General features: G+C 35.5%; 3 protein-coding genes across 6 annotated transcripts; 2 read left to right on the top strand and 1 right to left on the bottom strand.

Annotated features, from left to right (window-relative positions):
- The first annotated feature begins 2,051 nt into the window (after positions 1–2,051).
- Positions 2,052–6,311, top strand: LOC107938966 (poly(ADP-ribose) glycohydrolase 1-like). Its single transcript, XM_016872246.2, is given in 12 exon segments — positions 2,052–2,403; positions 2,406–2,434; positions 2,509–2,682; positions 2,795–2,898; positions 3,102–3,312; positions 3,454–3,558; positions 3,707–3,825; positions 4,199–4,342; positions 4,882–4,966; positions 5,200–5,397; positions 5,504–5,566; positions 5,944–6,311. Coding segments are annotated over 12 exon segments (1,587 nt in total). The 5' UTR covers positions 2,052–2,186; the 3' UTR covers positions 6,082–6,311.
- Positions 6,312–6,775: 464 nt separating this feature from the next.
- Positions 6,776–11,695, top strand: LOC107938957 (la-related protein 6B). Of its 2 annotated transcripts, none has more exons than XM_041087779.1 (10): positions 6,776–7,577; positions 7,893–7,974; positions 8,989–9,083; positions 9,206–9,277; positions 9,493–9,572; positions 9,688–9,787; positions 9,963–10,010; positions 10,090–10,158; positions 10,603–10,776; positions 11,107–11,695. In XM_041087779.1, exons 1-10 carry the CDS (start codon positions 7,125–7,127, stop codon positions 11,371–11,373), a joined length of 1,440 nt encoding a protein of 479 aa, XP_040943713.1. In that variant the 5' UTR covers positions 6,776–7,124; the 3' UTR covers positions 11,374–11,695. The 2 variants fall into 2 exon arrangements, with proteins under 2 accessions (XP_040943713.1, XP_040943712.1); XM_041087778.1 differs by having other exon boundaries at positions 6,804–7,577; positions 9,493–9,614.
- Positions 11,696–12,979: 1,284 nt separating this feature from the next.
- Positions 12,980–16,835, bottom strand: LOC107938958 (ankyrin repeat-containing protein At5g02620). Of its 3 annotated transcripts, none has more exons than XM_016872230.2 (4): positions 16,618–16,835; positions 15,558–16,550; positions 14,611–15,020; positions 12,980–14,305 (listed from the first exon to the last, which is right to left on the bottom strand). In XM_016872230.2, exons 2-4 carry the CDS (start codon positions 16,171–16,173, stop codon positions 13,445–13,447), a joined length of 1,887 nt encoding a protein of 628 aa, XP_016727719.2. In that variant the 5' UTR covers positions 16,174–16,550; positions 16,618–16,835; the 3' UTR covers positions 12,980–13,444. The 3 variants fall into 3 exon arrangements, with proteins under 3 accessions (XP_016727719.2, XP_016727721.2, XP_016727722.2); XM_016872232.2 differs by having other exon boundaries at positions 15,558–16,424; positions 16,618–16,834; XM_016872233.2 differs by having other exon boundaries at positions 15,558–16,418; positions 16,618–16,802.
- Positions 16,836–25,232: the final 8,397 nt, after the last annotated feature.

The raw sequence follows: 25,232 nt of genomic DNA, 5'->3' as shown, positions 1-25,232 counted from the left end.
TCAAGTCCAATTGGGGAGATGCTCTCTCTTGGGTATCGAAGCGAATGACTCTCAGAAGATAGAGACATAGATGTGATGGCTGAACTAACAGTACATTGGACTAACCCAAGAAGAATAGATCTTGAATCCGTTTATGGGTTTATTAAATTGTGATGTTCATAGTATGACATACCTAAATTATGAGTAGATGATAGACTATATACGCGTGACTAGTACACTTTTATATAAGTAAAAGCCTAGGTTTGAATAGATAAGCAATCGAAAGCTGGTGTTTGAGTGTACGACTTTTGCAGTATGCCACACAAATCATATATGCTCAGATCTGAATTTCAAAAGTTAAAATCATAATAGCAACCCAAACGAATATATCAGAATCATATGCATATGCAAAACTCTCATACATGTAGATATACATATCAAACCAAACATACTCATATCCAATTACAAAATAACAATAACACAATTTCCGATTATCACAGCCAATCATTTTCGTATATCAAGTATTGTACACAACGACATATCATCAATTTAAGTGAATAACAAAATCAAATCTTAAGACCACATATGTAAGAAAAATAGTCTAACAGAAATACGTCTTTCATAAATCCCCACAACCAGTATTCGTGGCCCAATCACTCCTATAGAGGCTAAAACATGCAAATGAACACTCAATTGACTAAAATGAATCAATTAACGAAAAAGGAATAAAAACTATAAAAGTAGGACCACATGATCGTGTGGGAGGGTTCAAATCGTGTGATAAGGGTACACGTTCGTGTGGCTGAGAGACACGTCCATATCGCTAAGGTACACGCCGTGTGGGCATATTGTGTAACTCTTTGACCTCATGTGACAAATTACACAATTTAGAAGTAGGGGAGGCACGATCGTGTCTCAGGCAGTATAGAAACTCCTTAGGTCATGTGTGATCGACAAAATCCCCAATAGAGGTCACATGACAGTGTGGCCAGCCCATGTGACTTACCCCAGGTCGTGTGACAAGAAAATTAACCTAATTCTAAAGCGAACACAACCTTGTGGTTCAAAAACCACCCCAATTCCTACTGCAAATCACTAAAATCAACATAAAAATAATCCCTAATTAAAGTGTTTAAGAACACACACATACACCCTTGAAAATGCGATTCCAAAGCATAAAAATCAACCAAAACGCCTCCACTAACCAATCTGAAACTTGATTATGAAAACACACCAACCTATAAGGATTTCGATTGAAACTAAATATAAAAGAATAGAAGAAACTAATGCAAAACTCAAAACAACGATACTTAAACTCACTAGACTCAACACCTTGTTGAACGAAAATACTGCAGAATGGACGAGCAAGCTCATTCTGTCTTTAAAACACAAAAATAAACACAAAAGTCTATCCAAAACCACTGACTCATCCCACAAACATTGATACTTCTAACCCCAATTTCGAGATGTGACACACATTGAGTGCTTCGGGTGAACCTTAGTGAGAAAAATCTTTGCTGAGGAAAATCTTGAACACACAAATAGAATTCAAACAACGAATGGAACTTAAACAGAGAATGAAGAAATAAGATAATACTCCAAGGCGTGTATCAAACCACCATATTTAAGGTTCTATTTGCACACACCTATATTTGGTGTGCAAATGAGTTTCAAGTAAATTAGCCTCGATGATACAATAAAGCTCGATGACTATTTGCGTTTTGTATTGACGAGAATAGTCCACTAAGCACTAAGTAATGTATAACAAGAAAATTAATTTCTATAAAAATTTCTGCAGTAACTCTCTATAGAACAATCTAATAATATTTGAAGATAAAGGAAAGACACAAAATTTTTAAAAAATATTTCCAAATGAAATCTCATTTATATATATAGATATCTTCCATATATATTTTTCTGAATAATAATATCATAAAAGAAATATAATTATCTTTTCTAAATAATAATATCAACAAAACAGACATAATTATACATAATTATTCAAACAATATCAAGTGTTAATAGTCATACCGAGAAAGATTAGATAAAAGAAGTCTACTTCTTTATCCTCAGTTTTTCTCGCTTTTTCTGAGAGTTGTTTTACCAGCTCTAGCCTCTATGTGACTGCGCTCACAGGGAAAAAAAAAAAAAACCCTCTTATTTGGCTCTGTCAAAATTAAGAATCCTCAATAAATCTCAAAGAAAAAATGGAAGACAGCGCAGAGTTGGAGTCGATCCTGCCCTATCTACCGTTAGTAATTGGATCTTCGAGGCGACTGTTATGGCCATCGAAAGTGGTTGAGGCTCTGGAGGCGATGTCCAGAGGTCCTGATCACAGCCTAGTCAACTGTGGCGAAGTCCTCTCCATCGCCATTTCCGACATGAGAGCTTCTCTTTCCCTCGCTGACCCTCTCGCTCTCTCTGCCCCCTAGGCTATGCCCTCTTCTTTGATGAGGTATGAAAGTGGTTGCTTTTCTGGGCTTTCTCTTCGTTTTAGTTACTTGTTTATTGAATGAATTTCTGGCGCAGCTCATGTCCGGGGCCGACTCCAGAAAATGGTTTGCGGAGGATATTCCAAAATTAGCCAATCTGCTATTGCGGTTGCCTTCCCTTTTAGAGGTTCACTATCAGAACTCGCGGGCTTATGGATACGGTCTCCGCATCTTGGGTCCGCAGCAACCTGGCATGGTGCTTCTCTCCCAGGTGTATTTTTATACTTGTCACTTCTAATATTAATACTATACTTCCACTTACTCGCCTGCTTAATTCAAAAGTATCATGCTTGAATTTGATGCATATCTAATCTACATCTCAGGAGTTGATTGGCGCTCTACTTGCATGCTCTTTATTTTGTTTGTTTCCAATCTCTAATAGAGGTCTTAAACATCTGCCAACCATCAACTTTGATCAATTGTTTGCGTATGTCAGCTCTCTTTTGCTATCGTCTTGCTATCAATCTCATTCTCGTTATTAATGTCTAAGTTGCTGTTGTGCATCTTTGGCTTCTCTTTTTCAGTCTGACGCATTTACCCTGTACATCGCCACTTGGGAATTTTACTTTTAAAGTTTCCTTTTCTTTCTTGGTTATATTCAAACACTAAATGAGCGCTATATATCCTCAGGAGTCTCTATGACAGTTACAGTGAGAGCCAAGAAAACAAAGTGAGGTGCATTATCTGCTATTTCCAAAGGATATGTTTGCAAATGCCGACAGGATCTGTCTCGTTTGAGCGCAAGCTTCTCTCTTTAGAACATCATCCTTGGCAATCATTCCTCTCTTATCCGTATGCTGATTTTTGGACCAAATCAACTATCCCCCTCTGCCCTTTTCAGGTAACTATTCGACATATAGAATCTATTTCTAAACTTAAATTTCAATATCACATTTGTTTCTTCTTGGCCTATTTTTTTCTGTACCAGCATCCTACTGTTGCGGTGGTTCAATCCTCCTGTTATCTGTCTATAATGGTGCAGGTCCACAGCTCAGGCTTGATAGAAGATCACGCTATTGAGGCTCTTGAAGTGGATTTTGCTAATAAATATCTTGGTGGTGGTGCTCTACATAGGGGCTGTGTGCAGGTCTGATTTTTCTTTTTCTGCTTCATTGACACCATTATTGACATCATGGACTACTCTTTCATTTTCTTGATTCTTTTTACCTTTTACTCTAGCCATTATTTCCAGAGACCTTGTTTACTGGTTGGATTCTTTTCTAATATTTTAATAGGAAGAAATTCGTTTCATGATCAATCCTGAATTGATTGCCGGCATGCTTTTCTTGCCTTCCATGGCAGACAATGAAGCTATAGAAATTGTTGGAGCAGAGAGGTTCTCTGACTATACAGGGTAAGTAGTAAGCACCACTCATTGGTTTATAGACCATAAGCCTGTAAACAGGTCTGGTACTATTTGGTTATTTCATTTTTATAAGGTATGCTTGTACCACTGTAACTTGCATATATTTTATCTCTGAACTATAGTAACTTCTATATGATTTTCATTTAAATTTATCATGCTGTAAAAGTTGTATGAAATCAACGTTCCATGGGTTCTGTATCTGTTTTTTTGGGGGGCTTAGGGAAACAGTCTTTTGGTAGTGCTTTACTTCCCTGCCTTAGATACATCTCCAATAAGAGAGAAGAGTTTGATGACTACCTGCCTCTACTTTTCCTTCTTTTGCAGTTGATTTATGATAATAATATCGTTTTAACTAGTACAGATATGCCTCTTCATTTCGGTTTTCTGGTGACTATGTGGACAAAAGGAGTGTTGACTTTCTTGGAAGACGAAAAACCAGAATTGTTGCTATAGATGCTTTGTGCAGTCCAAGAATGAAACAGTACAAACTGAAATACCTTATTCGGTATGTAAATTTTGGTTTTTGGATGACATTCATGTGTATGCCAGGTTTGTAGGAAAAAACAAATGTAAAACTGATGACAGCCAGTAGGACTAAAATTACTATCAAGTTACCAGATGGGGCTGCTGGTGCTTTAAGAACATTGCATTGAATCTTAACCCAAAATTAAGAAAGAAGAAACCTAGTTTGAAGCAATTTTGTCCCTCTAGACTGAAAAATTTTTGCTGCAAATATGCATGAAGTAAAGAGCTTTAGGAAAATTTTGCACTACTCTTGTCAATGAGTTTTTTGAGTTGCAATAATATATTAGATCTTAAATAAATAATTGTTATGAACTATTTTATGTCATGTCATGTGCTCGTCACGTTAATCGATTCACATTTACGCATGCAATGTACTTGATAAAGGCTTTCATGGTATGTAATGTGGAACTTCTGAGATTTGTTTCTACAATTGTATTAATTAGATTTTATACATGTATCTTGCTTCGTATTTAATTCATATTGTATAACCTATATCACTTCTATTTATGTGTTTGGTAGGGAGACTAATAAGGCATTTTGTGGCTTTTTGGATCAATCAAAATATAGCCAGTACAAGAGAATATTCAAGATGAACTCAGTGCAGGTCAGTTTGATCAAAGATAATAAACATGATGGTGACGTATCCAGGGATGAAATTTTGGAGGGACTGTTTTATCTTCTTACCTCTATTGTGTTTATTCCCTAATTGATGAACCCTGGACTAAAATACACATTTATCGTTGAAGTGCTGTTATGTGGGTTCTCTTGTGGTCTAGCATAATTTGGATATGCTTTTTATATCAAGTTGCATGATGATCATTACTTTCTGTTTTATAGTTAAATGAAGGTTCTTCTCTGCCTATTAAAGCTAAAGGAGAATCCAGGACAGAGGAAGTCAGAAAGTCTGATGAGAAAAGTTGGCGCTTAGAGGACTGTGAAAATTATATCGGGATAGCAACGGGAAATTGGGGCTGTGGTGCATTTGGAGGAGATCCTGAAGTGAAGACCATAATTCAGTGGCTTGCTGCTTCTCAGGTAATTATTCTGTCCTTGCAGCTTAAATATTAGATGCCATGGTCCTCAAAGGTGTAAGGCTCTTGTGAATATCTAAATACTGTATGGTCTGTTACGTTTGTTTCAGGCTTTAAGACCTTTCATTTCATACTACACTTTTGGTCTGGAGGCACTGCAAAGTCTTGCTCAGGTACTGCTTGTTCTTGTTAAGAGTAGAAGTGTCATTGTAGATAAGATTTGTATTCAAGGCATTGTAATGGTTCACTATCATGGATCTTTAATATGTTCCTTGGCTACCTTAAATTCTACTGTGTGCTGGGTAAGCGAAGTGCACTTGTCACAATCAGTCTTGGGTTGAAGGTTCCCCACTCTGGTCAATTGAACAATCAGTGTTCCTTCTTAAAAATTTTCATGTGATTTCCTTCATATTGCTTGTATTCATTTGTTATTGTTGCTTTGCTTGTCTGGGTTTGAATCCTGTCAATTCATTAATTTCTTTTTTTCAATATTTTGTTGAGTGCATTAATAGCAATATTAATACTCTTTCGTTCTGGCTTCACATGGCAGGTGACTCAGTGGATTATATTGCAGAAATGGAATGTTGGAGACCTTTGGAACATTTTGATAGAATATTCATCCCAGAAATTGAGGGGAGAAGCAGACGTTGGCTTTTTTGCTTGGCTTCTTCCTTCATTGCCGAAATAATATAATGTAATTTGTTATGCTTTAAATGATTGATTCTTTCTTTTCTGCTGTTTGTGTAAGTTTAGTTATGTATATCTGCTGTGTGGTGCCTCCCTAGTCCCTAACTATTTTTTAGCATGTCTTTTTGTATTTGACTTATGGCTCCTATCTGTAACATGCCTTTCAGTTCATTCATTGCTAGGATGTAAATTGTATTCTAAGGAGCTATTCATCTGCACCAATTTCATTTACCATCAAAGATGTTCTTTTCTCAAAACTACCTTAAGTTCAATGCAAGTGAAAGTAGTAAATTAAGAGTCTGTTTGTTGTTCCCCAAAATGGTTTTTTTTTTCAGAAGATTTCCACTTCTTTTATTTTTACTTCCGGAGGTTGATGGTAGGGATGATTTTCTTTAATATTTTTAGAAAAATTTGTAATGAGAAAAGGGAATCAAATTATCGATGTTGTTTTGTTTCAAAAGTGGACACAACTTTATAATTAAGGTATCCATTACTTGTATCAAACGCCTTATGCTTCTTGCATTGAGATAAATGGAGTTAAAATATTTAAGTGGTAGTGAATTTAATACTAATTTCTTTTAAAAAGTTAAAATAATTTTTGGATAATTATTTGCTATGCACCTTGAAAAATAAAAATTAAATAAATGAGATACATGGTAATTTCGTATTAAATAATAATTACTTTATTTTTGGTGAAAAAATAAAATTATTTTTAGTGAAATTAAACAGAGTTTGAGTCTCGGTCTCACCTACAGATGAGTGGCTTTTAGAGGAAGTGGGTGTTGGTAAAGGTCGAGTATAAATAGGGCAGGATGAAGGTTGAGTAAAGGTCGAGAAATCCTCTCCATTGTCGTCTCCCTTGGCGTCGTCCTTTGCAGGCAGGGCCCTCTCACTCTCAGTCTCCGCAGCCAGTAAACCCTACCTAGTCAAAGATATATCCTCCGCTCCCAATCTCCCAATTTTTTATTTGCTGTAATTTTTTCAGAAAAAAATAAGTTAAAAAAAAAGGAATACCAAATTCTAAAATCTCTATATCCCCAAATCATGGCCCTGCCAGAAACCCTAGATTCCCCGCAATCATCATCTTCTTCAGATCCACAACTGTTCCGGAACTTGTCATCCAGTCGGCTCAATGCCCAGGCGCCGGAGTTTGTGCCTACTCGCTCGACGCCTCAGCAGCAGCAACAACAGCAGCAAAGTATGAGGATGATGATCCCTCCTCCTCCGCCCCCTGGGATCATGCACGTCTACTCTCCTCCTCCTGCGCCGGCGGGGGCGGCGTTTCACCTCCCCGTGCCTATGCCACCTCACTTGGTTCCCGTTCCCCATCATATGTCCATGAGAAATCATCATCATCATCCTTACCAGAACCATCATCATCGAGAGCAGGAAGTTGAAGCTGTTGCTAAGAAAGATCATCAGGAGCACAAGGATCATGGTTCGATTTCCTCCAAAAACGGACTATCTGAAGAAGCTACACTGAAGATTTTGAATCAGGTCACTTTACCATTCATTACTATTTTTTGCAACTTTTTTCTACTGTTTGTTTTCTTGTGATTCTTCAATTACTTGTGTTATTTCTTTTTTGATTATTGAATTCGTTTGTGCTGTATTCTAGAATCTGATTCTAAGATTAACTAATCATTGGCGGATACAAGTAAGCCAAAATGATCAAATTCTTGATGAATGTTGTCGCTTCTTCAGGATTTTTTTTAACCATTGCTGTTACCAATTTTCTTTTTATAGCCTTATGCTCTGTCTTGTTCGGCTGTAATTTTTCCTTAATGTTAAACACCACAATCTATTTCACAGGTTGAGTACTATTTTGGCGATTTGAACTTGGCCACCACGGATCATCTTATGAGGTTCATCAACAAGGATCCTGATGGATATGGTATGATTTATTTCCATTAATGAGCAAAAAAATTTTTGGGTAATAGTCACTTATGTATGGTTTGGATACGGTTTGGTCAGTGAGCTTTAATTTTTACAAAATGGTGATGATTTGTTACATTTTGGTCATCGAGACATTACCATCCATTAAAAGTGTGACAGAAATCTCTAGTGGCACAAATATTTCCATTTAATGCTGATGTGTAATTCAAATCAATGTCACCTAAGTCAAAGGGTCGAAGATTCTAGAACCTTTTTTTCCCTGTTCATCTTCTTTCCTTCTAAACAAAAACAAAACCTTACTTTATGAACCCTAAACCACTGCCGGTGCTATCATGGCGCAGCCAGCACTATCCTGTTGCAACCAAATGTCCTTTGAGCCAAGGCTCAAGCTTTTAAGGCTTCAACATAACCGAGATTCAAAGTGTTTTGACCACACCTTATATAACCACCTGAGTCAACTGTATTTGGGTCCCTGGGCTGGAACTTGGACTCCTACGAGAATAGGAGACTTGGAATCTGGTCATCCTTGAAGCCATTTGAACTCTATTTTTCTTCATTTAGAATCTGGACCTATAGTTAGGCATTTAAGTCATTTGAACTCTATTTTTAGTTATTGAGAATCCCAATTATAATCTGGATCTATTAATATTTGTAACGTTTCAATAGGATCTATTGTTATTTTGCTTCTAAACATCTGGCAGCGGCAAGATAGCGCCGGCATTGATGTTTTGGCCCTTTGAATAGGAAGAAAAAGACGAAGGGTTGAGAACCTTTGACCTTTTGATTTAGTTGGCATTGACGTGATCATTTTGTAACAGATTAAAGTTCAGTGACGAAAACGTAATTTAATCCATGCAAAAGTGACTACTTTTGTAGTTTACCGAAGTTTTTAGACTGGAACTCTTGTTGATGCAAAGTCTTACCATTTAAACCAAAAGCCTCATTGTTTTGGCCTCTGGTCTGGTTTTTCCGACGTTGATTTAGAATAATATTTTCTTTGTTTCCAATATAGTGCCAATATCTGTTGTTGCATCTTTTAAGAAGATTAAAGCCCTTGTAACTACTCATTCCCAGCTAGCTACTGTTTTGCGGAACTCAGCAAAGCTTGTGAGTATTTTCCTTTTACTAACGTTTCATGCACTTACTGTTTCTTATTTTTTTATTTTTACATGTAGTTTCATTTCTCCTCAATGGCTTTGTTTAAATCTTTGTGATTCCATAATATACAGGTAGTTAGTGAAGATGGAAAAAAAGTAAGACGCCAGCATCCCCTTACTGAATCGGATATGGAAGAGTTGCAAGTAGGTTTTGTTCATTTTATTTTCCCTTTCTGTTTCTTATGCAAATTTATTATGTATTTTTTTTTCCTATAAATGTTATGTTTGTTTTCTTATTCAGGGGGTGTCCTAAAATATTATATGAGATTTTTTTCCCTTTTTTTTTGTAGCTTATATATTCATCAACTTTAATCTATTAATGTCTTTACATATTGCTTTCAAATTCTTGTCATTCATAGTCTCGTATAATTGTTGCCGAAAATTTGCCTGAGGATCACTGCCATCAGAACCTCATGAAGATTTTCTCTGCGGTTGGGAGGTACAGAGACTATTACATTTCTAATGAAGTTATGAGCTCTAGGTAGTGAGTTTTACTTTTAAATATTTTTATTGTGTCTTGATGGACCAATATCTCTTGATGTTTTCTTTCTCAGTGTGAAAACAATCCGTACCTGTCAGCCTCAACCCTCTGGTGGTGGGATGTCTTCAACATCTAGGTCAGCAAAGAGTGATGGCATGCATTTTAGTAACAAGGTACATTTGCTCATCATGGATGTGCTGAGCATATTAGTCGTTTCCTATGGAAAGATATCTTCCCTTGTTTTGGTCAGATTCTATGGAAGGAGATCATATTTCTTGATATTTGTCCTAATTAAAAGTATTAACAGTTGGTAGGTGCTTTAATTTTGGATTTTCTTTCTTTTTGTAGTTGCATGCATTTGTGGAATATGAAACTGTTGAGTTGGCTGAAAAAGCTGTAAGTACCCCTAATTTCCATGGAATGACCCTTTTTACCTTCTGTAGTTATGAACAATGGGATAACTGTATTTCTGTAGGTTGCGGAGCTTAACGAAGAGGGAAATTGGAGGAGTGGCCTTAGGGTCCGTCTAATGCTTAGACATGTGGTATGTAGTTGGGATATTTAAGCTTTTTGCTTTAATTATTTCTTTTCCTCATTGCCCCCATTCTTCTCATTCAATTTTGTAACTCATTTGCTGTAACGAACAAGAAAGTGTCAAAATTTTTGTTTGATTACAAGGAAAATGAGCATACTGCAGTCTCTCTATCAATTGAGATCTTTAACATCTCGTATCACCAGATAGTTTGTAGTGAAATGTATGCTATGTTTGCCAGCAGAACCAAAATTTAATGTTAAATGAGTATTTAGCGGATTATGGAGTCCCCACCACCACAGACATACCAAACAGACATCCAACTATATGAAGTTGTTTCCTATTTCATGTATTTCATTAATTTCAGCTGGATTTGATGGAGAAAATTCTTTATGTTTGCTAATTTCAGTTGACTATGAAGCAATACTGATCTGTATTTGTATTCGCTTATTTTAGTCAAAACCTGCTCATGCAAGAGTGAAAAAGGGGCATGATGGAGAAGGTCAATGTGAGGAAGATGATGTTTGTATTTCTGAACTGCCTTCAAATGAGAAACAACAAGAAGATCCTTCTCAGTTGTCTGATATTCATTCACATGGGAATCCTGCAAGTTCCAATCCAATTCTTATAGTAAGTGTTTACCTCTACCAAAAATTAACTATGAAAGGAAAATATAATGCTAAGATAATGAAATACTGGACATAAATGGAATTTGGACTTTGAAGAAATGAGATTGCTCCACATGCTGATTTATTGTTACTTTGAAGTTACCTTAAGGTCATAATAGTGAATGCAGTGGTATATAGTGTAAAGAATTGGTTTGGTACTTGTACCTTTAGTTTTTGGAGCTGAAAAGCAAAGCGTGGCTCTTTTGTTGAGATGCTTCCTTTGGTAGTTTTTTTTTTTTTTTTTAATATCCCAAATTCCTGAATGAACATACCATATATTTATGTTGTGCAGGGAGAAGAGCATTCTAATGAGAAAGAGTGTGGGCAGAAAAAAGGGAGAAACAGGGGCCGGGGTAAAGGACGTGGGCGGACTCAATACCATAATAACCATCATAGTAGTCACGGAAATCATGTAGGCACTCCCCCTTCAGCTTCAAGTAATTGGGTCAGCAATGAGCAAGCTACTGGAGCAAAGCAGCCCCCTGGTCCTCGTATGCCAGATGGCACAAGAGGATTTGCTATGGGTCGAGGGAAGCCAGTTGCTGTTAATACTGCATGAATGAAATTTATGCTACAAACATAATCGTGCGACTTTGTGCAATGTTATAGGAGGGTAGGGAGATGTGTGTTATAAGTGGTGTTGGATGGCCGACAGGTTTTCCTTCTGTGGCTATTAGCCATTAGTCGTAGTTGGAAAAAAATTATATGATTGGTGAGTGGGTCGAGTGACCCATTTTCCTATGATTTTGTATGTGGGTATGGAAGATGCAAAAACATATGCATGTCTTATGTTTTTTTTAGCTTTGATTGATGTAGTAAGTAGATGACCAATGCCCTATATTTAATGAGTGAATAAGGAATAATATTTGTCGTTAGAATAATTTGTTTTGCTTCTCCTTCCAGTATGTACCATGCATGTATTTTATGAAGTGTACATGTTTGGGTTAAAATCAAATTAACAGATCAGGTTGAGTTGGTTTGATTACTCGAACGGTCACTGAAATTAACTTGGTCGGGGTTGGTTGAAGGATTTGTAAGAATTTAGTTATTGTTAATTTGATTCCAAGGTGGTTAATTAGATTAATTGAAAATAATATATATGAGGTTAGCGTATTATATATATTAGCCGAATGACTGACGTAATGAGTCAAAGCTAGTATATATAATGAGTTTAATTAAATTATAGCAAATCAAATATATATAGAGTTTTTACAGTTAAAGTATATCAAATGAAAAAATATATATTATGCTTTTAATTTAGAGTTGTTATTGTGTTAATTGTTATTTTGGTCATGTTTTAAACTTTTTTAAACTAAAAACATAAAAAAAAACATTAATTTTTGTAATTTTTGTCATGTGGAACCAAAAGAAAGACAACTTGTTACAAAATTTGGTTAATTCGAAAACTTTTTATGAATAAATTAAAATTAATTATTTTTGAAAAGGTTCGAAGTTTTAAGATTTTGGTTAATTGGATTAATGATAATACAATCTTATTTTATGTACGAGTGTATGAGCTTTAGGCTTTTTTTTTTTTTGGTTTGTTTACATTGGGTTTTGGCAACTTTAAAAGGACCGCTAAGTCGATCTGGTAATGCAGACATAGCACATCCTGCTTTAAGTCTTTCACTTGCCCTCAGAAACGGACTGCCATAATACTCCTATCAAACCCTACCCTACTCTACCCTACCCTATGTGGAAAATCAGAGAAATGTATTAGAGCACGTGCTAGTATTAAGCTTACTTGTATTTCTATTAGTTAGTCTGTTCCTGGGCCGTTGCTTCTGTTAGTCAGTTGCAGAGAAAGTCAGTATAGGGTTCTTAGTACCGACTAGTATTTGCAGCAAGTAACTCTTTGTATAAATATTAGGCTTGGTCTCACCACTGTGAGATTATTAGAGCTTCTATCAATAAAAGAAGTAGTACTGTTTTCTATTTCTTTCTTCATTGCTTTCTTCATTTTATACTAGTTTACTGGCTTCTCTGACAAGGCGGATGACAACTGAAGGTGGCTGGGCTGGCATATAACATCCTCCAAGAAGCTATGCCATGTCCATTAAAAACATTTCATCTGCCTTTGGAGGATGTTCAAGTTGTTCTTCCTAATAATATCTATTTATTAGGCAGGATAGTCTTCCTGTTGATTGACTATGAAGCAACAGATATTTTGAGACAATGGGGATATTATATTACGAACTTGAAACCAAAGCTCAGGAATAATTCTCTGACTCAGTTTACAATTCTTGAGCTTCATCCAAATCTGCTCAAGTTCTAAAAGGTAAATTCAGATCTAGATCCAAGCTCATATCTAGGCTTGTGCTAAAAATATGAAAATTAGTAAGCCACTGCGAAGCTGCCACTGGATGGAAAGCAGGAGGCTTCATGCCAAAGGACATTTTCAGCCACCAGCAGCAACAAGATGGCGGTTCAAACTTCAAATACAACCATCTTGCTTTGATTAATGAATCCACTATCTTGTTTCATCTCTCCATCCCACAAGAACCGAGGATACTTACTCCAGCTCAAGTACATAATTTATGTAATTACATTAACTAATAGAGCTGAAGCAGCAGATGTTCCCTTCAAATTTTAGATAATCCACGCTTGCTTGCATCTCTTCTTCAATAGCTTTAAAGCGCATACATCCTTTTATATTCATTATTCAGGATCTCAGAATCCGAAGCCACAGACATAGAGAAAGACCGGGAACGACTCTCAGCTTTCCTTATGCTCCTTAACTTTGACTCCTCCATTCTATGTAAAATGACAAAATAGCACATCGAGCCAATTGTAGTAAGCATGATTGTGCTGCCAATTACAGTTGCACACACAGCAAGCCATCTAGACTCTTTTCCCACCACCACGTAAGTCAGCGAAATAAATGCAACTGAAATGAAAAGGCATGCCAACCACATGAGCTTGTTAATTACAAAGACAAGCTGCTTCTTTGCCTTTTGTTCAATCACAACCACCGATGTCTGAACAACCACCACTGCCAAAGAGATGAACAAAGCAAGGCTATCAAAGACAAAGAACACAATAAACGGTGCCTTGTTAGCTATATGTGCTTGCCCGAGCGAGAGCCCCTTCGTTTTATCCTCAACATACTGTCCAGGGACAGTGAAGATGGCAGCAAAAGCAACAGTAGCAATGAGAACAGCAACAACAGTGGCAGAGTTTATAGCATTATTTAGGCCACTAATGTGTAGTTTCTTTAGTCTCTTTGCAATTTTTTGCACTCTGAAACCAGTTTGTCGAGTTTGTTGAAGCTGGGACTGGACATCATGTTTTATGTCACTTACAGTTTGCTTTAGTTGTTTTCCTGCATTTGGGGGCTTTCCATGGTCCTTAGAATTGATTGCTCCTGCTTCCTTTAAGATCGAGACAAGTTCTGGGTTTCCAATTTTTTCGGCAATGTCAAGTGGGCTTTCTCCAGCCTTGTTTGTTGAGTTGATGTTTATGCTCTCAACCGATAGCAAGCAACGTACAATCTGCACAGGAAGTGAGTCCCAGCTTTATAACCAACCAATGGATGTTTAAGTTATTTATACGATTTACATATTACAGCAGGAAAAAGACTCCTTAATCAATCAGAGAAGGTTTGGGCATGGAAATACAAAAACCAATCAAAACGGGACAAGTTCTGATAAACTGAACTAATTATTTTTGTAGTACAAGTTCCTATAAATTCAAGGCGGGACTGAAAAACCGAACAGTTGCTTCCATTTAACCAGAGAGATTATAAATTGATCATTCTGAAAATTATCTAAATAAAAGATATTGAATGAGAAAGCACCTGAGTACGGCCCTTCATTACTGCAATATGCAATGCAGTGTTCCCTTTACAGTCTTCCAAGCCCAAAACTGAAGGGTCAGGTTTCAACAATTCCAGCACTATCTCCTCATTTTGACCTTTCACAGCCATATGTAGTGCAGTTTGACCCTTTTTGTCTACCCTAAAACCTGTACTTGGATCCTTGCTGAGCAAAGATTTCACTACTTCCAAGTGCCCCATTCTTGCCGCTGAATGGAGGACGGTTTTACCGTTGTTCCTTGCAATCTTAGCAAGGTCTGAGTCTGTTTCTAAAAGAAGATTGACCACATCAATATGCCCTTGAGCAGCAGCTGTGTGTAGGGCAGTTGTACATGATAAATCTGTAGTCATGACCGAGTTGGGGAAGGTACCCAAAAGCTCCTTTAGCACTTCTGCAAGAACGTTTGATCAAAACAATTTCAGAAACCCAAGAGTAAAAAAAAAAAAAAAGATTGCTTGGGGGATGAGAGGGTGAGAAGTATAAGAACATCAAACAACTTCCATAGAAGAGAATGCCATTGAACATGCAGCAAAATGGAAAGTGAATAATAAACATGTTCCTTTCATGCTTCTTACCAAATTGCAGAGCTAAAAGCCAAGTATTTGGCAAGATTAAGTTAAGTCCCTCATCAATAGAATTTAAGGATGATTAGATGGGGCAAAGCAAATCTTATTCGGAGTCAAATTGCCAAGAAAACAATAATTAATAGGAAAAGCAGCTTCAGGCATTATAAACAAGTAAATTGTACAAGAGAGCCATAAAAACTCATGCTCAAGACGAACTAAAAAAAACACAAAACCATGTTTACACAAAACATGCCCGCACCCATCATTTGCTGGTACTGAAATGTAAATGAAAGAAATATACTTCAAGTACCCAACTTTCCCAAGCAAATTACACAAGTCACGTGAGATGAACGATTTCTTACCAACATGACCCTGCTTTGCAGCAACATGGAACGGATCATATCCATTCCGTGCAGTGATAGATGCAGTCTCAAGATCCATATGTTTCAACATCTCTGCAACAACCAGAGATTGACCATTCTCTGCTGCAACATAAAGGGGAGTTTCACCTTCTAGGTTTTGCTTGGCCAAAAGTTCCTTGGCCTCAGGAACATTAAAGTTATGAAGAATCTCCCTAACTCTAGACAGATTCCCTGTTCTTGCTGCCAAATGAAGAGGTGAATCACCTCTTTTTCCTGGAGACTCCCTATTCTTCCTGCGTTCACCTGCACCAATAAAGCTCAGCTGCCTCTCCATTACTACACGAAAGCTCTTCTGCTTCTCTATAAAGCCCCTAAAACTCTTCTGTTTTTCCATCATTCCGCGACCACTGGGCTGTTTCTCACTTGAAACACCACGGAAACTCTGTTGCTTTTCAGATTGTTTAAAACTTTTTTGCTTCTCCAGGAGCCGTTGAGGTGGTTGTTTTTCTGTCATAACACCGCGAAAACTCTGCTGTTTTTCAGATTGTTTAAAACTTTGTTGCTTCTCCAGGAGTCCTTGAGGAGGTTGTTGTTTAAAACTCTGCTGTTTTTCCATGGTCAAAAGCTGAATCTCAATGAGTTATCAACAATTCTCAACTAAAAGTATGTTGCTTTGACAACCTCGGGAATTTCAGACCCACATATTATGAACTTTTCTCCATCATCAGAAGCCAATCCGAATCTCTTGCTTTTGGTCTATCTCTCGGAATCCATAATCCTACAAAACCAACTCTCTGCCTCTTTATGATCGATACGAATTTAGTTGCCCAAAAGTTCCCAATACAGAATCGCTTTACTTTCCTACAGCTAGAAGAAAGCAGTTCTCAGACTCAACCTTAAGCAGTAGCATCCAACCACCAAGAAAGAATCTTGTGGTAAAAGAGTTGATTCTCTAATCGGAAAGTTTATTCTGTAAGCTAAGCAGAGAAGAACCTAGAAACAGATGATCAATGAAAGACTGTTCCAGAAAAAAATTAAAAAGAAAAAGGCTTAATAGTACCTTCGATTTGAAGCTGAAAAGCGTGAAGATTTATGCAAGAAATGAAATCCCAAAGTTGATATCACTATGAAAACAGATATCCCAGAGAAGAAAAAGTTAGGAGATCAAACTTTGTATTATTGTACCAAAACAAACCAGAGCCACCAGAAAAGGTAGGAGTGAGAAATAGACAAATCTATGGAAACAAGAGAAAACAAATATCAGCAGCCTCTAACTTAGCAGTTACTAGGGGTGTTCATTCGGTTAACTGAACAGTTAACCAACCTGAAATTACTATAATCGAATTAATCGACTTTCTAAAAATTTTAACCGTTAATTGGATCGATTTTTTTTAAAAAAAATTTAACCGAACCGAAATTTTTTCGGTTAATAAGGTCGGTTAACCGAATTAACCGAAAATTATGTATTTTTTATTTTTGGTTAAAAATTACCCGAATTACCCGAATTACCCGAATTACCCGAATTAACCAAATTACCGAAAAATACCCGAATTTTTTTTATTTTTTATTTTTAAAATTTAAAAAATTTATAAATTATTAAAGTAAATTGGGTTTTAGACTTTAGTAAATTGGGTTGTCTTTTAGTTTTAGTTTTATTGGATTGGGTAATTGGGTAAACTTTAGTTTTAGTTTTATTGGGTTGGGTAATTGAGTTTGGGTTGGGTTGGATAATTTTATTTATTAATTTTTTCGGTTAACCGAAAATTTTCGGTAAACCGGTCTTTCGGTTAACCGACCAGTTTCGAACCGAATTAACCGTTAACCGAAAAATCATAAAAAAATTAACCGACCCCCGACCGAAAAAATTCGGTTAACCGACCGATTAACCGAATTCGGTCGGTTAACCGAATTTTTTCTGTTTTACCCGAATTATGCACACCCCTACCAGTTACCACTAGTAGCACATTATTTTCTTGCTTTTTTATCAGTTTTAACTGTGTCCTTTTTTTTTTCATAGTATTTTCTTCCCTTTTTCAAAGCTTTAGTTTGGATGCTCGTGCGTTTTAGTGTAGTTATATTAGTGAAAAAATAGTCGTCACAGTTAAATTAGATACAATAATAATATTATAATACAAGACAAAAAATAAATTAAATATACTGCATTTAACTGCTCATCTAAACTTCACCTAATATTATTTTATACAATCATTGGAGTAAAAAAAAACTCAACCTGATGGTTGATGGCATTTATTTTTAGCTTATAATAAAATAAAAATTAAATAACTAAAAAGATATTTGATGTTAAATCAACTTGTATTAACAAAATAATTACTCATAGAATATAATGATTTCGTATTTTAGTTTGAATTAAATAAAAAGTGTGTTTTCAATCTTTTATTGACTATAGGGGTCGAATGAGGCTTAAAGGGGAGTTAACGTACTTAGTAAGTGTGAAGGAGACCATTCAAAGGCATAGAAACTCACAGTTGGTTGTTGTGTTGCAACACGGAGAGTTCGATGTCTCAACATAGGGAGCAGAATACAAGAATTTCAAGTTTGACTTTGGTTTCGTGATACAGTAAGGGATGTCGCGATACACCCTTGAAGCTACCCCTAACTATGCATACTACCTTCAGTCTAGCGACACAGGTGTTAAGGTGTCGCGACATTGGCCTTGTACGATATTAATTACGAGTCAATAGCGTTTTAGTCCGCACAATGGAAATTAAACATGAGAACGTCAGCTAAGCTAAGGTTGAGGACGATGACTACCTTAATTCTATAAATTGACTCATTTAACACTAGTTTAAGGACAACTTTTCATATTTAAAGATTTTCTCTATAAATTTTAGTTTCAGTTTTCCTTTCTTTTAAGCTTTAGATTTATTTCCAGTTCTTGTCTATTTGTGTTCTTCAGAGAATGTGAGTTGTAAACGCGATCAAACTATTGTGGATTCGGTGCTTCATTCAAATACATCTTAGGATTCTTCTTAAACTCTTTCTTGATTTGCTTTTAATGTTTATTTTATTTATTAAGTTTATTATGTTTATGAGATCCATGAGGAACTAATCCTCTTATGGGGGATTAGTGAGCGAAAGTGTGATTAATTAATTAATTAATATGTAGGGTTGTCTTAGTGGATTAGCTGTTTGGGAGAGGAAGAACTTAAACCCTTGGCTTGACGACCATAGAAAGTCATTTAGGTGGGAATTAACCCAAAATTTGTATAGTCTATCCGTGAACACCTTTGCCCCGAATTGATCTAGATTGTGAGGTCAAGAGATAACTAGTTATTGCCAACTTGTTAGTTTAGTGGAAGATCGAGAGATCCTGTTAGGGTAATGACTAGTTGATTGGGTAGAAACCCGAAATAGTAATTAATTATGATTACCGAAATGAGCTCATCACCCATGCGTAGATTTGATTAAGTTAGAATTCATTCAACCAAAGTTCACTTTAATTCTACTATTTTTATTTCATTATTATAAAAACCCAAAAAATTTTCCTTTATGTTTCGTCATAATATAATTTATTTAAACTATTAATTAATTCTATTTTTATTTAGGTTAACTTTAGTTTAGTACTCGCCTCCGTTGGCTATGATCCTCGAAATACTTACCAAGTGTTTCATTGTAAACAAATTATATTGCAACCTGACCCATATACTTGCAGAGACCGTCTCAATCTCATATCTTTAGTTGCAACATTCACACTCTGGACTTTAGTATATCTGTAGACGATCAAAAATGTATTTAGAAAGTGTATTTTTCAGCTATTTATTGTAGAAATATGTCCATTCATCACTGATTAGAGCTCTAGGCATGCCAAATCTTGAAAAAATATTCTTGCGGAAAAACTTCACAACCGCCTTAGTATCATTGGAAGATAAGGTTACTGCTTCAACCTATTTGGAAACATAACCCACTGCTAATAGGATGTATTGATTTCCAAAAGAGTTAGGAAAGGGCTCCATGAAATCGACCCCCCCACATTGATAATTTCTACTTTAAGGATTCCCTTTTGGGCCATTTCATCTGGAAACTAACTTGTGTTTACATAAACTCGATTAGCCATCTCATCTAGAAAAAAAAATTGCTTCAAAGAGTCCTCATGAAAACGATTCCCCATACATCTTTATGACATATTTTAAGGCTAAATGATCTGTGTATACATAAACTCGATTAGCCATTAAATATGGACGAAATTTTTCACATGCAAATACAACGGCTAACATTTTTCTTTCTGTAGTTATGTAGTTGTATTGGGTTAGGTTCAAGGTCTTGCTACAAATAATAGGGGCGGTCATTAACTTTTCCTTTAAAGTAGTAAAAGTGAGATTACATTATTCGCCAAACATAAAAGGAACATCTTTTTGTAAAAGATGACAAAATGGTTTAAAGATATGCGAGAAATTATTGATGAAGCGCCGATAAAATCCAGTATGCCCCAAAAAAATTTGAATTCCTCGCAAAGAAGACAGAGACAAAATTTTTTCAATAACTTCAATTTTCATCCGATCAACTTCTAATCCTTTTTTGGAAATTCGATATCTAAGGACAACACCCCCTGTTACCATTAAATGACATTTTTTCCAATTCAGTACTAAATTCGTATCTTCACATCTTTCAAGCACTCTTTTAAGATTTTCCAAGCATTCAGTGAAGGAATTTTCGTAAACCAAAAAATCATCCAAAAATATGTCTAACCCTTCTTCGATCATGTCAACAAAACTACATGTCATACACCATATAAACATGGTCGGAGCATTACACAAACCAAAAGACATCCTCCGAAAGGCATAAGTACTGAATGGACAGGTGAAAGTGATATTCTCTTGATCATTTGGGTGTATTGTGATTTAATGATATACAAAATACCTATCTAGAAAGCAATAAAATTCCTTCTCAGCAAGTTTATCGAGCATCTTATCAATGAACGGTAAGGGAAAGTGATCCTTTCTAGTAGCGTCATTAAGTTTCTGATAGTCAATTCATATACGCCATCCAGTCACAATTCTAGTCGGGATAAGTTAATCCTTCTCATTTGATACTATAGTTATCCCCCCTTTTCCCAGAACACAATATATTGGGCTTACCCAATCGCTATCAGAAATAGCGTAAACAATGCCAACATCTAACCACTTAGTTAGCTCCTTCTTTACAACTTCTTTCATTGCAGGATTTAGTCATCACTATGTGTCTACTATTGGGTTTTTTTCCTTCCTTTAAGAATATCTTATGTTGGCAAAAAGAGGAACTTATACCCTTAGTATATGCAAAAGTCCATCCAATTGCCTTCCAGGAGAGGTTTTAAATCAAGTTCAAAAGGTTTAACCGTTGACGGTATCATCTTCTTGGATGCATCTTTAAGAGGTCCTAAAGGCTCTTTGTAATGTCTCCGTTAATCGAGTTGATGAACGTGCACATATTCTTACTTGAATTGAATTTCCATGTCTTCACACAGTTCTCTATCCTCTTCATCAAATGTTAACTCACTCATTTCTTGGGTAGTGAGCTTTTGATATTCCTCCACTTTCTCCGTTTCAGTAGACTCTATACTTCTAGCATCTGAAAATGGCTCCAAATCATAATCTTCCTGCTCAACAGGTCTATGATTTTCCTGGTTTATTGGTATTTCTGGCATAGAAAGTCCTTGAATCACTTCCACTTTCTGGCTCTCCAATCCCTCAAACGCTTCACTAGAAATTTCATCGTCTAATGTACGGTCGACCCTCAAAAAGGAATCACTAATGTTGATATTTTCAAGTATAATCGTTATTTCTCACTATTCTAGCCCATGTGCTCCTTCCAAATATCACATCAAATTGGGCCTTATTGTTTACATCCAACCCAACATAAAAGCATTGTAATTGTGTGGCCCTCTCCACTCTATTTCTGATCAAGTTTCTTAGTATCTTCTTAAATCTTTCCCATGCTTGGCCTAAAGTCTGGGCAGAATCTTTCTTGAATTCAAATAACTCCTTATAACTAGTGAATATGGTTGCAATGGGTATGTTTTTCTTTAAAAATAACCAGATAAATTTCTTATATGTAGTAATAGTGTTAGGAGGCAATATATCTAACTATTCCTTAGCTTTCCCTCTGAGGGAAAAAGGAATCAATAATCAGCGAATAACGTCAAATGAAACTCCTTCATAGCTCATTGTACTACATATGTGTTCAAACTTGCGACTAAACCTTACCGAATCCTCATTGTCGTTTCCACTAACTGAAGATTAACCAAGACCTACGAAATAAGGGATGGATTAACCTTGAAATATGAAAACCCAATATTGGTATCGTTATCCTAGGTCGTAGCCACCTCCGATCATGCAGCAGTATCTAGTAGGGATGTCATGATTGATAGTTTTAGAAGTAACATCCTTTGCAAGGAAGCCAAATTGTCTATATCACCAATTAAATAGACCAATTACCTAACTCACATAATCCATGGTAAAATAAAATAAAATTGTATCTATAAATTATATTTTTGCTACTTGTCTCTACTTAAAAGTGTAAATTAAGAATTACTCAATCTTACACTGTCTCCTCCATAACAGTGCCAACAACTTTGACTGGCTTTCACACGTGTGCATAAAATAAATAGTTTTAGAAAAAAAATTTATAAGTGTGGCTTTACTGCAAGCATACAGGTCAGTTGTAATGTTTGTAGTGTTACAATGAAACACCAGAGTATTACAAGGATCGAACCCAAACGAAATGGTGGTTGAGCAAAAAATAACATACACGATAGAGTCTAAGCGGCTACTCATATAATTTTATAGTACGCTAAATCATAACAATAATACTTTGCAAAAAAATTAAATACGTTAATCTAAGGACTAAATTGCAAAGAATGTGAAACTAAGAATTTAACAAAATTATCAACTAGAGGCGGTTGGTTGATTTTGATGTGTTTGACTAATTCTCAAACACGGGACTTTAATTACTTAAATTACTAAATGGCTCCATTTCATCTTTCGATCTCAATTTTACCAACTCAGATGAATTAGTTCTGATTTATCTTCTGATCTCATTGTTTAATCTGGGACTAATGAATGGGTGCGCAACAAGATTTATCTTTCGGTCTCACTTGCTTAGATATTCCCTTAGAAGCGTTACTTTTTAAGTTCTTAGTTCTATTCGATTTAATCCAATTTATTATGATTTAGTCTTTAGTCCAAAAATCAGCTTACCAATATCTCCATCAACCAAACCCCCTTTTTAGGTTTAGCTGCTCATGGTGAAAATAAAGAGGATGAACATGGAAATTAAACTGAAAACAACTATTAAAGTAAAGCTTGAGAAAAACATAAAAGTTTAGATTTTTATACTAGAAAACTTAAAGAACATGAAACTAAAGGCATTCAACAAGAAAATATAAAGCAATAAACATAAAAGGAGCAAACTTTAACAGATTTAAAGTAAAACAAACTGAAATACGTTAAACTAAAGCAAACAAAGTCTTACATCCAAAGTATAGGAACTGAAAGTGTAAATAAGCCTAAGCTACAGTGATAACTAACTTAACTAACACTAAGAACAATAAGAACAAGAAGTAAATGCAGAAAAATAAACTTTAAGCTTTAAGAACAATAAGAACAAGAAGTAAATGCAGAAAAATAAACTTTAAGCTAAGGTAGAATAAGAGAAAATGAAAAACCTCGAAAAAGTGCAGAAAAACTAAAACAAACCTAGAGAAAACTAAACCTAAAACTAAGTTAATGAGCGTCTCTCTCATCCCCAGCCAATTTTGGTTGTAATAGGCAGTGTTGTGCTGATTTTTCATTGCCAAAAATGCCCCTACACGGGCCTTGGGTGATTGGTGGACTGGGTAGACAAACACTACCCTTTTGTTTAAGTTTGTCCCCCTAACGATGTCGATGTCGCGATACCTAGAAAAGGATATCATGATACCTCAGACAGTATCGAGCCTTGGGTCTTCTTTGAAGGGTGGATATCGCGATACCCAGAGAGGATATCACGATACCACTAAAGGGTGTCTCCAATCTTTTATATTGTTGGAGATATTGTGATTCCAAGGTGTGGATATCGGGATACCCTTCTTTTTGATGTCGTTCTTGCTCGTTTTCGACCTACAACATGTCCTTTCACCACTCAATCACACGTTAGGCCTCCCAATGGCACTATTGGCCAAATTGGGTCACAAAATGGGCAAAAACGAGACATGTTCACTTATTAACTTAAAAACTAAAAATAACTAAAACCTATGCAACAAATGCTATTTTTCTCAAGAAAAAGCTCCTTAAGTATACCGAGAAAGCCTAATTTCCCACATCAATTTATAGCAGATCAACGGCCTTTTTCACTATTCTTGCACCACGAACTGTTTCGAGTGTGGACTCAAACAATTTTGAATTAAACACAAAACCATAAATATTTTTCTTACTTTTAGTAGGAAAACAAATCTCTCTCTTATACAACTCGGTAGAATTGTTATTCCCGAAAAATAGAATTCACACTTAAAAATAAATTCTAACTATATTTGGGCAGAATAACAATATTGAAAACTTACGTATAACTTTTGTTGTATTTGTAGCCCTACTAGTGCCATCTATTTATAAGAAGAGGTAGCCAACCCCTAGTTGAATTAGTAAAATACAAATAATATTTATTTAATAGAAAAATAATCCCCTAGTTGAATTATGAAAGAGAGGGACAATTAACTCTTGTTATCTAACTAGGGTTACCGCCCCTCAAACTTTTCATAAGCGGGTTTTGGGCTTCTCCTGTATCGGATCCAATTATATGTGCTTCTTGGACTTTTAACTCATTACTTTATAATTTAATCCTACTCAATACATGTTTTTCTATTTCCAAAAATAAATATTATTTATTAAATTAATTTTAATTGATTGATTTTCTAATTAAATAATTTTCTCAACCCAATTCTAATTTCATTCAAATCATGACAATTTTACGTAAAAGAATTTATAAGAAAATATATTTAATTTCTACATTCAATAGAAAAACAGTGACCAATTAATTTAATTCCATTTTTTAACTTCAATTAATTTAATAATAATTCAGAAAACTTAAATTAATTATTAGGTCATTTCCATACTTAGTGAGAAACCACATTCATTTTTTAATGTCACTCATTTTTGCTAACTTTATCATTTTTATCCATTTATATTCATTTGATTCAACATGCAATTCATTTCTGGTTCCAACAAGCTAGCGGAACGACCAATTGAGCATATGTAAGTAAGGCTCAAATGATTTATAATTAAGTTCCAACTTTTCGCTTATTAATTATAAACTTATTTTAGTTACAAAGACATTCCATTATAGTATCGTGATTGAGCTCTTCCCAATAACATACCATTACTAAAACTACTCAATTAGTGCTCGTCCGTTGACCTTGTCATAAGTGTGATACCCTCATAGAATATCTTTAATCTTTTTGGGATAAATTTGTTCTCTTAATATGATCGTACTTTATCTCATGATAACCATTACACCTTCATGAAAAGTCAATTACTATCAAATAGTAATTAAATCATTCATTACAAAGACAAATGACTCTTGGTCACATTTACTTTTCATCTATCATGTAATGCCAATGAGAGAATATCATTTACCCATGTCTTGGACTATGAATTCCACTATTGTGAACAATGCTACATACTGCAGAAGTTGTATACCCAACAC

Source organism: Gossypium hirsutum, chromosome D01 (genome assembly GCF_007990345.1).
Source record: "Gossypium hirsutum isolate 1008001.06 chromosome D01, Gossypium_hirsutum_v2.1, whole genome shotgun sequence".
Classification (NCBI taxonomy): Eukaryota; Viridiplantae; Streptophyta; class Magnoliopsida; order Malvales; family Malvaceae; genus Gossypium; species Gossypium hirsutum.
This window is presented reverse-complemented; position numbering and strand designations above follow the sequence as displayed.

Bases quoted from the DNA above. Each gene is read 5' to 3' on its own strand.
- LOC107938957 (XM_041087778.1), top strand. From the start codon at position 7,125: ATGGCCCTGCCAGAAACCCTAGATTCCCCGCAATCATCATCTTCTTCA. The intron at 7,578-7,892 runs GTCACTTTACCA...TCTATTTCACAG, and splicing joins CACTGAAGATTTTGAATCAG to GTTGAGTACTATTTTGGCGA. The intron at 9,615-9,687 runs GTAGTGAGTTTT...TTTCTTTCTCAG, and splicing joins AATGAAGTTATGAGCTCTAG to TGTGAAAACAATCCGTACCT.
- LOC107938958 (XM_016872230.2), bottom strand. From the start codon at position 16,173: ATGGAAAAACAGCAGAGTTTTAAACAACAACCTCCTCAAGGACTCCTG. The intron at 15,021-15,557 runs GTAAGAAATCGT...ACGTTCTTGCAG, and splicing joins TGCAAAGCAGGGTCATGTTG to AAGTGCTAAAGGAGCTTTTG. The intron at 14,306-14,610 runs GTGCTTTCTCAT...CTTCCTGTGCAG, and splicing joins TAATGAAGGGCCGTACTCAG to ATTGTACGTTGCTTGCTATC.